The following is a 17,069-nucleotide window of genomic DNA, read 5'->3' on the forward strand; positions in this document are numbered from 1 at the left end:
CATGATTTTCAGCAACTCTGTTGAAGATCGATATTACACACACACACACACACATATATATATATATATATATCTCCCCCTCTGGTTTGATTTTTGTCTATTTTGCTCACAAAATTGATTCTTTGTTGCTACTATTTTTTTGGATCCAGATTTGAAAAAAAAAAAAAAACATTTCAAATGCAACTCAGAGTGTCAAGTTGCTCGAATTTCTAAAGTTGGAGAGTTTTAATTAGCAAAGGTTGCAAAGGTTATGTGAGAAGATACCATTTTAGTAGTGTTCTGAAGTTGGAGAGTTTTAAAAATAGAACATACCATTTTAGTAGTGTTCTCTTGCTTCGCTCACGGAAAAATGATACAAGAGTGAAAACTTTGTTCACTGTGCTTAATGAATTCCTTCCCTTACCACATTGATAAGCTTTTGGATGTTCTTGACTGGAGGTTTTCTCCCTTTAACCACGGACACTTGAAATATGAACTGCTGCAGGTCCTCTTGTCGCTGAATGGGATCGAAAATGTCAATGGTCGACTGTTGTCAAAAGCTGAGTAAGTTTTCTTGTTGCCACTTGCAATGTTCCATTGCTTGTCTCTACCCTAAGAATTATCGACATCCATGATGTTGTCATGGCTCGTACAAACTGATGAATTCATCAATGTTATTGTTTGCAGATACCTTTTATCCCATCTTAGGAAAGTGTTGTGGGATGTTAGTATCTTCAATATTATCATAAATGTTCCTTGGAGAGATGCAATATCTGAGCAGCATAACTTGGTAATTACCATGATACATGTTACATAAAATGTTGCTTTTTGAATTTGACATTTCTTGATGCTATTTTATGGATAAAAAAAGTACAATAAATGCTGAGAAGAAGCCCGCATCAGACTTACAAAACAGATCTACAGTAAAAGCTACAACATATCCCATACCAGCGCTAAAACAAACATGTAACTACCCAAGTGCAGCCTTCACTTAAAAATAATAGAAGATAATATAGATTCCCAAAATGAAGCTCAAAACCCAATTCTAGCCCAAAGCGATACACACCTGCCTCTCTGTGATCTCACAGTTCCTCCTTTTCTTCTCCATCCAAATGACCTAGAAGACAGCCAAAGCGCTGCACCCGCAAGAGGACTTTAGCCATCTTCCTTTGTTCAAAGACCACATGTTTTTCGCTTAACAAGGAGAAGCACCTCTATTTTTATGGGATAGAATTAAATTTTGGGCATCTCTTTGGGCTTTGGTTTCGGGGCAGTTCAAGGATTATCACTACTCTATCATCATGAGAGACATGATGGCAGTCTTAAGATGATTTTACTTAAGTTTGTGTTTTTTGTGTTTTTTTAATTACAGAATTATTTTCAGTCTTAGTAGGTCAGACACTCTTTATTTTAGGTTTTGTTGTTTGATCGAGGATTTTTTCCTCTTGATTATCAATACAATGTTTCTATTAAAAAAATAATAATAATAAACAAGGAGAAGCACCTTGCCGATATCACTCAGCTCACCCCAAAATCTAAAAACAAATTCGCTCATAAACTTGAAGCTACCATGCAATGCATGAACAAGTGATCAGCACTTTGTGCCTGCATCTTGCACATGGTGCACCAATGACGCGAAAACTACAATATGGTCTACTTCTTTGTAGCAGATTAAAACAACTCATCTTGTAATGCCCTGCAAGCCAACTGAAGGCCTTAAACTTAGGAGGAACCTTTGCTTTCCAAATTGTACTAGCTGGCCAAAGTTCTGATAAAAAATCTGAAAAGAGATTTCAGAGAAAGCTCCAGATGATTCCAGCCTGCATCTTCTCATATCAGGCGTGCCATCAATCAGTCCAACTCAATTTTTTTCTTTCTAAAGGATAAATGAGATCTTAGTAGTAAATGGAAAGGTCACAAGGTTACAGAGGACAAGGTGTCATCTGACAACCAAAACTAACAAGCTACCAACCAAACCATAAACATTCAATGCAATAGCAGTCCACCCTTCTTGATGTTTAACTATTTTTGAGAAAAAATATTGCGTAATGCTTTTGGAGTACACTGAAGATCTTTTATTTTTTGTCTTCTTATTTCTCCCTTCTATTGCAATTTTGATAGGTATTTGAAGCAGGCTCTCTTATGTTTAGGACTAAATGCGATATGGGGTCTAATCCATCAGATAATGAACAAGCATATGCTCTGAATAACTTATTAACTTCCGTTTCTGAGTGTAAAGTTCCTCTAAGCTTCCAACTTCAAGATCTATACGATCACTTTCAGGTCAAGTTAAATGATTTCGAGGTTAGTTTCTAGTCAGATACTCTGAACTCCTATCTATTCTTTCAGAATTTTTGAGGATCAAATTAGTGATAATAATGTTATTGTGCAGATGAAGATAACTATGCCTTCTCATACTTTTCCGATCTCTATCTTGGAGAAACTCAGTGCTTCTATCTCCTTGGCACGTTGCTTGATCCAAGATGAATCTGTATTGAAACAGTTGGAGGCATGTTTACTAGTAAAAGAATTTTTTTTTAATAAAAGATCATGCTTACCCTGTCTTGGTTATATCTTAGCTGAATACCATTCTACTTCCATCTCTTTTAATTGTTGAAAACCTTATTATGGTCTTTTGCATTGTACTTTGTGGTTTACAAGTTTGAGCTGATGGTTTATTTGCACATTGCATTTTCTTTTTCTTTTTAATCATCGTCCACATCTCTGGATGGCGCATCCTATAAGGAAAGCACATAGTACATGCTAGGCCGAATTTCTGACCATGCCTGCCTGAACTAAAGTTAGACCAATCTAGTTAATTTGAAGTAGAATGACTCACTGATCCAGGCAAGATAAGCTTATACAAGAAAAGAAAAGTTCAAAGGTTAATCTATATAGAACAATGGTTTGATTTATGGTATAACATGCAGGCTGGTAAAGTCTGTTGTACTTTATGTTTGTATTTTGAAGCCGTTGTTTTAGTTTTCCTTAAGTTCTCTCAACACTTTAAAATTCAGGGGTGATCTGGAAAATTCAAAATACACTAGATGCAGTGTACAGGTCCTGCTTATGTATCATACTGTAGCCTTCTACTCTTCGTAGTGCTACCAGTGTTAGTTTTGTCTTGTGTCTTACTGATATTTCAATTGTATTGCTTCAATTTATCGTTTTTAATAGGATTAAATTCAAAATACGCTAGATGCAGTGTACAGATCCTGCTTATGTATCATACCGTAGCCTTCTACTCTTCGTAGTGTTATCAATGTTAGTTTTGTCTTGTGTCTTACTGATATTTCAATTGTATTGCTTCAATTTATCGTTTTGAATAGTATTAAAATTGACAACGTGAAACAAACTAATGAAGCAGATATTAAAGTACTGTTTTATCATTGTTTACTACATAAAAATGCTTTAATTGCCCACTTACCAGCTATGCATACATGTGTAGAAGTTTGCATATGCATATATAAACATGTCCTTGGTGTTAGAATAACTGTGGGCTCACATTCTAACAATTCAAGCTTTTAGGAATATTGTAAACCAACAAACTTATCATGGTGTTAGAGAAGGAGATCCTAAGTTTGAATCCCTGTATTTTCATCCCCTAATGTAAGTTAAATTCCACATTGGGCTCTCTACTGGTGGGAAGAGGTCCACATGTGAGTGGGACTGTGGGAGTGATTGAATATGAAATAATCGTTGGTTCATATCCTAATAGTTTCAACTTTTGAAAACATTGGTGAACCAACAAAATTTATCAATTGGTAGACTGCTTAGCATCACGAAACTGCTTTTAACTTTTTATTTTTGCTAGTTTAAGTGATAGTTTGGTTGTTCTCAGTTGATTTGTTGTTTGAAAAGATTCTCAGTTTTTCTTTTAATTTCAGGTTTATATCAATGTATCATCACTTAATGCTCATTTCTCCCCATCCATATATGCTGCAATTCTGGGATTAATTGCTTACCTAGTTGCTCTGCAATCGAGCTCTGAATCTGTATCCTTGGAAACTATTGATTCATTTAATGTCACATCAAAGGGATCGAGGAGTCCTGTTTTCAGTTTCTCTACCAATGTCAAACTGGAGACAGTCAGCTGTCGTGTAGAACTTGAAAATGAGAAAGAAAACAGTTCATCCATCATGCTTGTGTTCCAACAATTGAATATCAGGTATTTTTACTTGTTTTTCATTTGTGGTGGTGTATACATGTGGGCTTGCCTATGTGTATGCACTCTTGAAAACAGACAATTACACCCACTTGCATGTTTTACCATTGATTGCGTAAACTGATAGCACATTGCATGCCAGAGTTGCAAGTATCTCTGGCACCTGATTGTAATGGACTACCCTTGTATTTTCTTCTTTTTGATTTGTAAAGTTCGGAAATGTTATTGGCACTCCATTGAGTCATTATGCACGCCTCCCTTATAAAGAACATAGGGGGAACTTGTATATGGAGAAGTGCAGGATGGCATTTTTGGAGTGCCAATAAGAGCTTCCATAAAGTTTATATTTATCCAACAAAATTGTATGTTGCTTGTAGCACACAGTACCCATGTATTTGGGCATTGAGATTACAATTTAATTTTCCAAAATTGAATATCATCAGCTTGCTCTAAAAAATGGAGGTTCATGCTGAGTTGTTTAAAATGCAGCTATGCTCTTACAGAACTTGAGCAGTTCTGGATCTGTATGGAAGCATTGAGGATCACCACTTCTCCCTTGACTGGTGAAAGTGAGAGCCATATTCTTCATTCAAATGGGAATCAATCTTCTACAAGTGCTTTACATCAACATGGTATTGGGTTGAGCAACCGTAGTGATGATTTTGCCAAAAACATTGTAAATACTGAAGCATGCTTTATTTTACAGTATGAGTCTCTTAGGAAGGAGTCAGTTCATAAAAAATGTAGAATATGCTTGAATAATGCTGATGTACACTGTTACCCAAATGTAATCAGGCTTCTGATTGCATTTTTTGATAAGCTATCTACATATGGTGCATCTGATCATGGTAACCTGCCCTCTAGCTCATCTGTGGATGCTGGGAATCCAGAAAAGGTTAATGGTTTTGGGTTTCAAAGATTTGGTTTCTCGAACTTCATTGAAACTGGGTCCTCTGAGCATGCAAGCATACCTTTAGATCATTTTCCTTTTGTTACGATATGCAATTCTGGTTCCCTTGGTAGCCTTGAAAGTTCTTTGCTTTATGCCAGTCATGAGTGGAGAAAATATTTCTGTTTAAGGGAAGGCAGAATGTGCTGTCCTCAATCCAATACAAAGAAGGTATCTGAAAATTTTCAAGCCACACCATTAGAGTCCACATCTGTTGTTGAAGCGTCTGATGTGGATGGGAGTTCTGCTGAGACCAGTAGTCTGTTTGTCATTGATATAACTCTCTGTGAAATCAGAGTGCATTTTCATGATTCTTCATGCATCATTGGGACGATTACCTTGCCTACATCTAAGTCATCTGTACTCTTTTCTGAAAATTGCTTCGATATATTGTGTTCTACAGAGGGATTAGTTCTCACTTCATCTTGGTACCCACAGAACTTACGTCAGTTTCTGTGGGGGCCCTCACTTCCCAGTTTATCTCCTATTTTAAATGTACGAGTGAGTAAAGAAAAATGTGGGCCTTTGAGTTCTTGTATTGAAGTAAGCTTCAGCGTTCAGCATGTATATTGCATTTTACCTCCTGAGTATCTGGCAGTACTAATTGGTTACTTTTCGTTGCCTGATTGGAGTTCAGATTCAAATGAGCAGCCTGTCATTGTAGGGCGTGAATATACTGAAACTGAAAATGAGTGTTCCCTTGTATATAAGATTGAGATACTGGACTCTACTTTGATTTTGCCCATGAAAAGCAATGAGGGTCATTTTCTAAAGACTGAACTTCAGCAGTTGTATTGTAGTTTTATTGATAGCAGCAGTTTAAATAATGTATTGAAGGATATTCCTCCTGAATGTTGGGTTCCTGCACATAAACTTTCAGAAAGAAATCACTGTTTAAATTTATTTGGACGAGACTTGTTCCTGTCATTCCTTTCTTTAAAGGACGATGGACTCAGTTACTTAAAGTTTGATCAAGATATTGAGCATGTAGATATTCCATTAGTTGCAACCCTATGTGCTGATGTTTGGGTGAAGATACCATGTGAAAATGAATCCTCAAGTTCTCCCTCAACCATCTGTGTTATGACGAGGATTAAAAACTGTCAACTTATGGCAGAGGGTAAGAGTTTCATATTTCATATTAAAGTTCTTAACCAAAATCATTTCAGTATTAATTTATTATGTTACCTGTATGAAGTTCTCTTCACAATAATTTTTTTTGCATGTATGAAGTATTAACCCTTCGCTTTTTCTTTACAGATGCTCAATTCTTTCATGGATTTGAGGGACTGCTTGATGCCATAAATCAATTTTCTGAAGTTTCTGATGTATCTAAATGTTTCAAATCTGATGTTCCGCAGTTTCTTCAGTTAAAGAGGACTTTAGAACAGAATAATGCAGTTTCACCTGTCGTTTCAAGCATTATAGTTACAGAAGTAAGATGCTGTTGCGATTCTTTGTCAATGCAGTTAAATCGCTTTGGAAAAGACTTAAAAGAACCTATTGCTAAGGCGGAAATGCAATTTATGTGTTCTGCATCATTGAGAAATGACGATCTCTTAAGTGTAGTGCTTAGTTTTTCCTCGCTAGCTTTATATTCATTACCTGATTCTGTCGTATTAGCAAGATTCAAATCCATGTGTTCAACCTCAGCAGTTCTTGATTTTTCTCTTTCAAAGGAAACTCATGGTGAAATGGAGCTACTGGTTTCTTTGCCTTCTGTGGATGTGTGGTTATATTTGTCTTACTGGACTGATGTAATTGACTGTTTGAAATCTTATCCTGGACAATTATCCATAAATGAGCCTGACAATTTAAAGCAGGATGCTGATGTTCTGTTTGTGAAGTCAGAAAATATTTGCGTTACATGTCACTTTCCTGTCTGGATTGGTGATGATGGTTGGGAGGAATATCAGGTAGATGAAGGTCATGGAGAGGGCCATCCAAATTATTCATCTGGCATGATTAACAGAAAAAACTTTAGATGCCTTGCAGTTACTTTGTGCAGTAAAAGTAGTGAACTTTTTGTTGATGGAAGAAATGTGAAAGTGAAGTCCGACATGGAAAAACTGAGTGGCATGGTATTGCTGAGCGAGGAGGAAAGTGGTCAATCATGGCCTCTTTTCCAGATTTGCCAAGTTTTTTTGGAAGCTCAGATTAATAATAACCAGATGGAGCTTGCGCATGTTGAAGTGGATGTTCAATGTGATCATTTAGATGTATGGATTTCACATAGGATTCTCTACTTTTGGCACGGCATACCATTCAATGTCAGTGAAGGAGGGCCTTCTCAATTTTCTTATGGTGGAATTGATTTTAAAGTCCAACTTAGGAAGATTTCGTTTCTGCTAAGTGATGGAAGGGTATGTAGACCTTCTTCAGTACCGAAGCTATAAATTTTCTTTTTTTCCATAATTTGCATATCATCTGATTTATATTCATTGTTATAGGTAAATCAAGGGTATGTTTTCCTAGTTTTTTTTTACTGTTTGCTCTTGTTTTTTTTGTGATGCAATGATTGGTTTCTCATGGCCTTTTATTTTGTGTGATTGTCTTTCTTCAACAGTTTAGTGCTTGATCTATTTTATAGTAGAGCACTGTATTGAATATCATTTTGATTGGTTTCATCACACATGCAACTTTGGAATTTCTTACTGCTGAGGAGAAGGAAATAAAAAGAAAAATAAATTGCATTTGAGATAATCGACATGTTTGTTGCCATTCTAATGATTCCTTTTTGCGTTTATGTAGTGGAGTTGTAGTGGACCACTGTTTCAAATTCTTATTGGGAACATATTTTTGCATGCTAATATGACTCAAAACAACCTCAAGGGTTCAGTCAATGGTGACCTTCAAGTGAACTACAATAACATTCACAAGGTATATTTTGACAAACACTTTCACATGCATTTCAATAGCAATGATATTCTAATAGCTTCTTTCTTTAATGACTGAAGGTCTTCTGGGAACCTTTTATTGAACCTTGGAAGTTTGAGGTTGATGTGATTCGAAAGCAAGAGATGAGTCTCAACAGCTCCATTTTGACAGATATCAATATCAAATCAACTGCGCACCTTAATCTGAACTTCACTGAATCCCTTATAGAGGTGTGAACTTCACTGAATCCCTTAGCCTGCTATATCCTTTAGTTTGCAGTACATCTAATCTAAAAGTCTCAAGCATCTTCTAAAGGGTGTTATTGTCAACCTATGAAATGTGAAGGTTTTTTTATCATTTTTTATATGCAACCTGAATAGAGCACCTGTTTGATAAACCTTGAATGTAAGTGACATTGTTATTCATTGCACAACTGAAACACACGCATTGGAAAGGAACAAAATGGGGGCTCATTCATATAAAACATTTGTACATCTTACACCTATCTGTGAGGAATTGAAAAGATGATCCCCCTTAATGAATACTAAGTATGGCTATCATTTCAGTAGTTGCCTTCATTGCTAGTTATGGATTTGTGTCCCCTCAAATGCACCCTAGAAAGAAATGGTGCCCGTCATATATCCTTGTCAGAGAATATTCAAGTATATACATACTATATAATGTATAGTCCCCATATTAAGAGATATTCCTTTTGACAATAACCAGAAGGGATTGCACTGTTGGGGCCATCCTGCAATGTGGTCCAGTCATCCTAACCGTCTAATTTTTAGATTCCCATTCCAAAATCATCCCTTCAATAAGTCAGCAAAACCAGAAATCGTTTGACCATATCATTATCATAATGGACATTTCAGTACCTATCAGAAGCAGTGTATTCATCTATTTATTTTGTCATAGCTAGATGAGATGACCAAATAGTTTCTGATTTTGTTAATTATTTTTTAGGATGATCCTTGAATGAGGATGTTTCAAATCATTGGATCACATTGAGGGTGGTGGCCCCATTCGATCCATTGAGATAGAACAGTTAATAGAATTATTCCGATTACTGACTTCCCTTATGTTTACTAAACATGGAATCAACAAGTATGTGAGTCCAACATTACGATTTGTAATCTAATACCCGAAAAACCAGGAATTAGGTTGATTAGGGGGTAGTTGATCTCCCCTATTCCATACTTCCCTGATTCATGACTTGCCCTATTTCAAGTAAGTAAACATGCCATAATGACCTTTGAAACCATGCAAGAGTTGCATAAATCAGGAAGTTGCAAATATTTTAGCAACTATGATGTTTTCTATGTAGTGAATTACATTGGTTTTCAATAAGTTGTCAATTTTGTAGCCCATCTCATTATTGTTTCTTAACAGTGTGTGTTCAGGACATTTGAGATGATTAATGATGCATGGGTTCTGATAGGTCCAAATGAGCTTCCTGAGAGCCAGAAGTTATTAAATTCTCCTTATGCTGAATATACGCATGCAGGAAAATACGCTCCTTATGTACTTCAAAATTTGACATCTCTACCTCTATTATATGATGTGTATCAAGGCCCAATTAATCCTGATGATTTTGGTGTCTCGGAAATGAAGAACAGAAAATATGTGCAACCAGGTTCTTCTATTCCAATCTACATCAACGATACTCCCGAGGAACAACTTATTAATGTTAAGCCAGCTCACTTTTCTGAGAGGCTTTTTGAGCAGAAGGCAAATGGGGTTGCTCATCAGTATATTACCATTCAATTTGATGGAACATCAGTATCTTCTGATCCTATCTCAATGGATCTTGTAGGACTTACCTACTTTGAGGTTGATTTTTCAATGGCATACGACGACAATAGGGGAAATAATAGAACAAATGCCATTGGCGGTTTTGTTGTTCCTGTTGTGTTTGATGTTTCAGTGCAGCGTTACACCAAGTTAATACGACTGTACTCAACGGTATTATAACAACTCAGTTTATGATATGATTTTATGTTCTTAGGGTATCCCTTACACTTTATATCCATGCAGGTTTTACTTTCAAATGCAACTTCAATGCCACTGGAGCTGCGATTTGATATTCCATTCGGTGTGTCCCCAATGGTAGGAACAGAAGTCATTTTTCATTTCTATGACCTATGATAGTTAGTTCAATACATTAACAATGTCATATTTATGTTACCGTTTCAGATCCTAGACCCAATATACCCTGGTCAAGAGTTACCACTGCCTCTCCATTTGGCTGAGGCTGGTAGGATTAGATGGCGTCCAATTGGAGATTCTTATCTCTGGAGTGAAGTTTATAACCTCTCCAACCTGCTTTCACAGGAGAGTAAAATTGGATTTCTTAAGTCCTTTGTCTGCTATCCTGCTCATCCAAATAGTGATCCCTTTCGATGTTGCATTTCGGTTCGAAATATCAGCTTACCTTCATCTGTTAGGTCAAGGAAGACCTTTTCTCCTCATCTGAAAAGTACTTTAAAGCAATCAGTTGTAGGTGGTCAAATATCACAAAAGTTAGAGGAGTCAAAGAAGCAATTTGTTCACCAAGTGACTCTCAGTATCCCTTTAGTAGTGAATAACTACCTTCCCAAGGAAGTGACATTGACGATAGAAAGTGGTGGGATTACTCGGACTGCATTTCTTTCAGAGGTTTGTATTGTGATGTTGCCAAGTAGATCTGTCGTTCACTGAATAAGGAGTTCTCTGCTACTTTTCATTTTCTGCATCCTTGTAAAGGTTAATACCATTACCCAGGAGAGTTTTATTTTTTGTTTGTGTTTTGTGTAGGTGGAAACTTCCTTTCATAATGTTGATCCTTCGCATCACCTGAAATTGGAGATCCTTTTGCATGGCTTCAAGCCAGCAGTTTTGAATTTCCCACGTAATGAAACATTCTGTAAGATGGCTAAGTTTGCTGGAGCGAAGTTTTCACTCTCTGAAATTGTGGCCTTTTATACAGACTCATCAAACGGTAGTTCATTTATTGTTATTGTTTCTGTTGAATGTAACTTTATGCTCAGTAGGATTGTTGATGGTATTGGTTTTACTTTGTTTTAGGTCCTATATATGTTACTGTGGAAAAGGTGTTGGATGCATTTTCTGGTGCCAGGGAACTTTTTATTTTTGTTCCCTTTCTGGTGTATAATTGCACTGGTTTTCCTCTCTTCATTTCAGAAGCTTCCAGTGAAATGAAAGGATTAAGCTGCTCTGTTCCATCTTGTTATGATATGGCTGAACAAGAACTGCTTCAGGGCAAAAAAGATGGTCTCAGTCTGGTATCATCTAGCCATCATCCGCATGCTACAGATTCACATGGTCTGGGGAGTTCCTTGCCAAGAAGTCACATTGTCTCAGTTAGAGAGAATGCTAATCCTCACAAAGAAATATTTCTTAGCAAACCTTTGAATCCATCGAACTCTCAAGAAAATTTTCAAGAGCTTTCAAGCAAAAGTGATTTAGACCGTCAGAATTCTCTTTTTAATAGTTCACAGAACCAATCGAGTTCAAGCTGTCAGTTGACCTTAAAAGATTCCAACTTTAATGGTTATGAGCGTGGAAGAGCTAGGGCATGCATGTTCTCTCCTAACCCCGTTTCTTCTGCTGGTGAAGTTACAGTTAGAGCGAGCAAGTGTCTGCCTGAATATCTAACAGAAAATATGCCAAATTCTCTATGGTCAAGTCCATTTTCCCTTGTTCCACCTAGTGGTTCTACTACTGTCCTTGTTCCTCAACCATCATCAAATGCCGCATTCATGTTGTCTGTAACTTCTAGTGCAGTTGCTGCCCCATTTGCTGGGAGGACAAGTGCCATTACTTTCCAACCCAGGTAACAGTAACCATCATTCACCGATATTTTAATTCATATGCTTTTTCATTTCTGTATCTTGTTAAAATTTCTTTATTTTGCAGGTACATTATCAGCAATGCATGCAGCAAGGACGTGTGTTATAAGCAGAAAGGAACTGATTTTATTTTTCATTTGGGCATAGGAGAACATTCTCATCTTCACTGGATGGATACAGCCAAGTAAGTTACGTTTTAAATGCTGAATCATCTTGGTTTTGTTGACTAGGTTGAATGCATGCTCAAGTTTAAACTTTAAGATGAGAAATACATGAGATGAGATATCTTTCATGTATATTATCTATCAGCCTTCTTTTTCTTCCCTCTTACTTGCTTGTTCATATTTCAATCTTCTGCAGGGAGTTACTGGTTTCCATTCGTTACGATGAACCTGGATGGCAATGGTCAGGTGGCTTCTTGCCAGATCATCTTGGAGATACTCAAGTGAAAATGCGGAATTATCTTTCTGGTTCATTAAATATGATACGTGTTGAAGTGCAGAATGCTGACGTCTCCATGGGAGATGAAAAGATTGTTGGAAACTTCCATGGAAATTCTGGCACAAATTTGATTCTCATATCAGATGATGAGACTGGGTATATGCCCTACAGAATTGATAATTTTTCGAACGAGGTTGGTATAACAATTAATTTTAACAGAAAACTAGTTTATATTGCAAAATAGTTTATGTATTACCTTGAGTTTTACTTCTATTTTCTTGTTATCCTGCTTCATAGAGATGTGATTGTCAATTGTCATTTAATTCCTTAGTTTATCTGTGTCTCTCTCTCATAAGTATTTGCTAGCAGTGTCATATTTTTTTAAATTAGTAGTTGTTCATTATCTGGTTCAAGGAAAACCTCTGTTTGGTTTCACATTTAGTTGAGCCGTAAGCAAATGCCAAAATGCATTGTTGTGAACTACTATTGAGTGGAGCAATCTTTCTAAAGCTTAGTGAACTCGTTTTTGCATTTTAACCTTATCGTACCATTTACTAAAATGGTTTTGTTGCACGTCTTGGCACCTTTTAGAGGCTAAGGATCTACCAGCAGAGGTGTGAAACTGTTGAAACTACTGTTCACTCTTACACATCTTGCCCTTATGCCTGGGATGAACCATGCTATCCACATCGTCTCACTGTGGAGGTACACCTTTTTTTTTTGTGTGTGTTAACTGTAACAATAGATATTTTATTGTGCTTACTAAAGAGTTTTTTGTTTTGTTAGGTACCTGGAAAACGTGTTTTGGGGTCATACACTCTTGATGATGTAAAAGAGTACAGTCCAGTGCAATTGCCATCATCTTCTGAGGTAGTTACTTCCCCTGAATAAATTTTTGTAACTAGCACAATTAAATTTGTTGTTTGAGAACAGTATGTTGCATGTTGTGTCAAGATTTTCTCCCATCTTCTGAGGTAGTTACTTCCCCTGAATAAATATTTATAAATTAGCACCGTTAAATTGGTTGTTTGAAAACAGTTTGTTGCATGTTGTGGCAAGATTTTCTCCCATCTACTTCGTGTGTTTCAACCCACGCATAAATTTGGAAAGATTATTTGCATAACCTATCTCACTGTAGTTCACTTTTTGAAGCTTGTTTGCTACAAATGGTGGGATACCTATTGTTAGCTGGTTGTTTGAATACTTGCTGGAATTTATTGTATTTGGAAACAAAGTTGTGTGTATTATGTTGATGTTGTATCAAATCACCACACACACTTCATATGTATGATTGTTCTCCTTCTAAGCTTGATATCTGCATTCTATTTGGATGTTAATTTGTGCTAACTTTTGTAATCAGAAACCTGAGCGAACATTGCATTTATCCATCCATGCCGAGGGAGCAACAAAGGTTCATTTCTTAGACCTTGGCACATGCCATTAACTTTCTATCACTTATCTTCATTAGCTTAGTGATTGTCTTCCTTTATTGCAGGTCCTCCATGTTATCGACTCAAGTTACCATATTTTAAATGACATGAAGAAGACAAGTGTACCTCGCTTAAGAGAGAAAAGGAATGATGAACAGAAACAGGACAAGTGTACAGGTTTCATGGAAAGAATTTCAGTTGTTATTCAACACATTGGTATCTCCATGATCAATATTCATCCACAGGTAGGGAAAATTGTATCTTCTATCAGGTTCCATGGAGCTTTGTCAAACTATGGCCAACTGTTGTTTCTTTTGTAGGAATTGCTTTTTGCTTGTGCAAAGAACATTACAATTGATCTCGTACAGAGTTTGGATCAACAAAAACTCTCCTTTCAAATGACATCATTGCAAATTGATAACCAGCTGCGATCTTCCCCATATCCTGTTATTTTGTCTTTTGATCGTGATTACAAAAGCAATCCCATTGACCATGTGAATAAGGATGATGTCACGAAACAAAGAAGTGAAAGAAAGCTGCAAAGGACTTCTCACAGCTCTTTCGAACCTGTATTCTACCTTGCTGTATCAAAGTGGAGGAAGAAAGATGTTTCATTGGTTTCATTTGAATATATAAGCTTAAGGTGTACATTTCTTCAATTAAAACAGTTAAGATAATTTGATACCTTTTAGTGCTTATTGTTGTCTGTTTAACGATTGCAGAGTTGCTGATTTCTGTCTTGAGCTTGAGCAAGAATTGATATTAAGCCTCTTTGGCTTCATAAAAAATGTATCTTCCAGGTTCCAGAGTAGAGTCTTGCCATTATCAGATCCATTCTTGGGCTCTCATATTAAGGATACGGGTTTAATGGATTCCTATGCAACAGTGAACCAACTTCACTTAATGACTGTTCCCGTTTTTAATGAAAGCCACAAGCCCAGACTCTCACTACCTTCAATAGTTCCAATTGGAGCTCCATGGCAGCAAATTTACCTTTTGGCTAGAAGACAGAAAAAGATCTATGTTGAAGTGTTTGATTTGTGCCCCATCAACTTGACCTTAAGGTGGCTTGCTAATCCATTAAAAAAATGCCTCTGGAATAGTTGGAAATATCTTAAAATTTGCCACTTGACAAGTTATGAATTTTGTCTCAACAGCTTTTCCAGTGCTCCATGGATGCATAAAAATGGGATTCTTACTGCTGGAGAATCTGTTATCCATGTAAGTGGCATAAATATTATCCTAAGAGAAGCTTTAAATAGTATATAATATAATTGCATAAAAGTAAGTTTCAAACTATTTATATGTCTGAGCTGTGTACATGCATTTGAGGAGGTAATGTATGAGTAGATGTCATATAAGAAGGAATAGGCTTTCGATCTCACAATGCACTGTACAGAGACACAAACACCCACATACCATGTGCCCGAAGACATACATAATCTCCTTTGTTTACTTTCTCATACTTACAATGATACTTAATTGCAGAGAGGTCTTATGGCTCTTGCTGATGTTGAGGGTGCACGAATCCATCTCAAGCAGTTGACAATTGCACATCAAATTGCTAGCTTGGAGTCTCTTCAAGAGATCCTTGTAAGGCATTATACACGGCAACTTCTTCATGAGATGTATAAGGTAAATGTTAACATTAGACCCTAAACATTTACCTACTAAGGTGTCTAGAGACACTTGGCAATAGTGAGCAATTTAATTCTCTTAATCACAATTGGTTAGTTAAACAGGTTAATTATTTTGGCAACCCTGAGTTTAGGGGCAGTTTTTTCTTTGCTATCTTTCCGATTGGAGAGCTGGTGCTCCTAGTAATGCCTTCTTCTGTTCTGCTGAATACATTTTTGCTATCTTTTTGTTTTGTCGTGAAATTCATGTATATGCTTCTTTTAGTCAATGAATTTTGTTTCTTAGATATAAATTAAAAATTAAAAAAATCATTATAGATTTGCACCCCTTGAGGTTTAACATGTTTTCTCATAACCCTTGTAATATATGAATTTACACCCCCAGAGATTTCAAATTTGTTGCTCATAACCTGTGCAAATCACAGGTAACTGGCTTGAAAAAGCTTATCAAAAGACTAAAACACCCTTACAATGTTTTGGGTTAATTACACCGATACACCCCTAAGGTTTAAGGTGTTTTCACATAGGTCTCATACACTTCTGAAATTTCAGAGAGAGCTCCTGAGATTTCAAAGACCCTTAGAGCAGTGTGAAGATTATATGATGAACATTCTAATGAAAACAGGTTTATTGATTATGTAGTTGTGATCCACTTCTTGCAAGTTTGTGAGAACTTTAACCTCATCAATTATGCTTGGATGCCACCACATCATGTATGGTTGAAATTTTTTAAGACACCACCATTCACACTTGTGCTTAAAGCTGGGTTTACCAAAAGGGATATATTTAACTTACACCTGCTGGTTGCATTTGTGCTTCAAACATACTTTGGGGCTCATATCTTGACCTATATATGCAACTGTGTGCACAATTCAACGTCTGTTCAGCTTCTACTAAATCCATAGCCTAGTATTTTGGCACTTTAGTGCAGGGCATGTAAGTTTTTTTTTCTTTTGCCCCCTCAACATAGGCCGCATTCCGCTAGTCTCTAAAGAGTCTATGCGTAGACTAAATTTCAGTCTGTGTGGACTGCTGCTTCTTAGGACTTGGATTGCTCATTCTAACTGTTACATTGCTCATCATGCAATGAATTACCTATTTTGCAGGTGTTTGGTTCTGCTGGTGTTATAGGCAATCCCATGGGATTTGCAAGGAGTATGGGGCTTGGCATTAGAGATTTCTTGTCAGTGCCTGCCCGGAGCATTTTTCTGGTAAGTTTTGGAAGTAAAAAAAATTACTTTCCTCTATTTATCAGTATAATCATTCTTTTATCCTTTTGATAGAGCCCCACTGGACTTATTACTGGCATGGCACAAGGCACCACTAGTCTTTTAAGTAATACTGTCTATGCTATAAGTGATGCTGCCACACAGTTCAGCAAAGCTGCACACAAGGTAACTCCATACCTAACGACATTTTGTGGTCCATAGTTTAGTTTCTTCTTTTAATATTAATTGGATTTTTATTTGTAGGGCATTGTGGCATTTACATTTGATGACCAGGCTGTTTCAGAAGTGGAACAGCAGCAGATTGGTATAGCGACTCACTCTAAGGGTGTGATAAATGGGGTGTTTGAGGTATGTTGGTAGCATATCAATTGTGCAGTAATTTGTTAAATGCTGAGGTTTATTCAATTAATTTCTCTTTGTTGATTCCAGGGACTCACAGGTCTTCTTCAATCACCAATTAAAGGAGCTGAGAGACATGGTCTTCCTGGTGTCCTGTCAGGTAATGCAATAC

At 36.7% G+C, this 17,069-nt stretch overlaps 1 protein-coding gene across 3 annotated transcripts in view; it reads left to right on the top strand.

Annotated features, from left to right (window-relative positions):
* LOC103343171 (vacuolar protein sorting-associated protein, putative (DUF1162)) overlaps positions 1-17,069 on the top strand; it is a 29,442-nt gene that overhangs the window by 11,026 nt on the left and 1,347 nt on the right. The window contains exons 19-46 of one of the 3 annotated variants that reach the window (XM_089049781.1): positions 485-543; positions 667-769; positions 2,101-2,283; positions 2,372-2,488; positions 3,867-4,147; positions 4,634-6,213; positions 6,354-7,456; positions 7,845-7,973; positions 8,051-8,200; positions 9,363-9,935; positions 10,008-10,079; positions 10,167-10,628; positions 10,767-10,950; positions 11,037-11,805; positions 11,889-12,005; positions 12,182-12,455; positions 12,854-12,967; positions 13,049-13,132; positions 13,623-13,673; positions 13,758-13,937; positions 14,013-14,335; positions 14,415-14,756; positions 14,850-14,913; positions 15,181-15,327; positions 16,436-16,540; positions 16,613-16,723; positions 16,802-16,906; positions 16,988-17,057. In XM_089049781.1, coding sequence (XP_088905907.1) covers positions 485-543; positions 667-769; positions 2,101-2,283; positions 2,372-2,488; positions 3,867-4,147; positions 4,634-6,213; positions 6,354-7,456; positions 7,845-7,973; positions 8,051-8,200; positions 9,363-9,935; positions 10,008-10,079; positions 10,167-10,628; positions 10,767-10,950; positions 11,037-11,805; positions 11,889-12,005; positions 12,182-12,455; positions 12,854-12,967; positions 13,049-13,132; positions 13,623-13,673; positions 13,758-13,937; positions 14,013-14,335; positions 14,415-14,756; positions 14,850-14,913; positions 15,181-15,327; positions 16,436-16,540; positions 16,613-16,723; positions 16,802-16,906; positions 16,988-17,057 — 7,852 coding nt within the window. The remainder of the gene's footprint in view (positions 1-484; positions 544-666; positions 770-2,100; positions 2,284-2,371; positions 2,489-3,866; positions 4,148-4,633; positions 6,214-6,353; positions 7,457-7,844; positions 7,974-8,050; positions 8,201-9,362; positions 9,936-10,007; positions 10,080-10,166; positions 10,629-10,766; positions 10,951-11,036; positions 11,806-11,888; positions 12,006-12,181; positions 12,456-12,853; positions 12,968-13,048; positions 13,133-13,622; positions 13,674-13,757; positions 13,938-14,012; positions 14,336-14,414; positions 14,757-14,849; positions 14,914-15,180; positions 15,328-16,435; positions 16,541-16,612; positions 16,724-16,801; positions 16,907-16,987; positions 17,058-17,069) is intronic. The other 2 variants (XM_089049782.1, XM_089049783.1) reach the window with 2 other exon arrangements.

This window comes from Prunus mume, linkage group LG4 (genome assembly GCF_029339155.1).
Source record: "Prunus mume cultivar Tortuosa linkage group LG4, ASM2933915v1, whole genome shotgun sequence".
Taxonomy (NCBI): Eukaryota; Viridiplantae; Streptophyta; class Magnoliopsida; order Rosales; family Rosaceae; genus Prunus; species Prunus mume.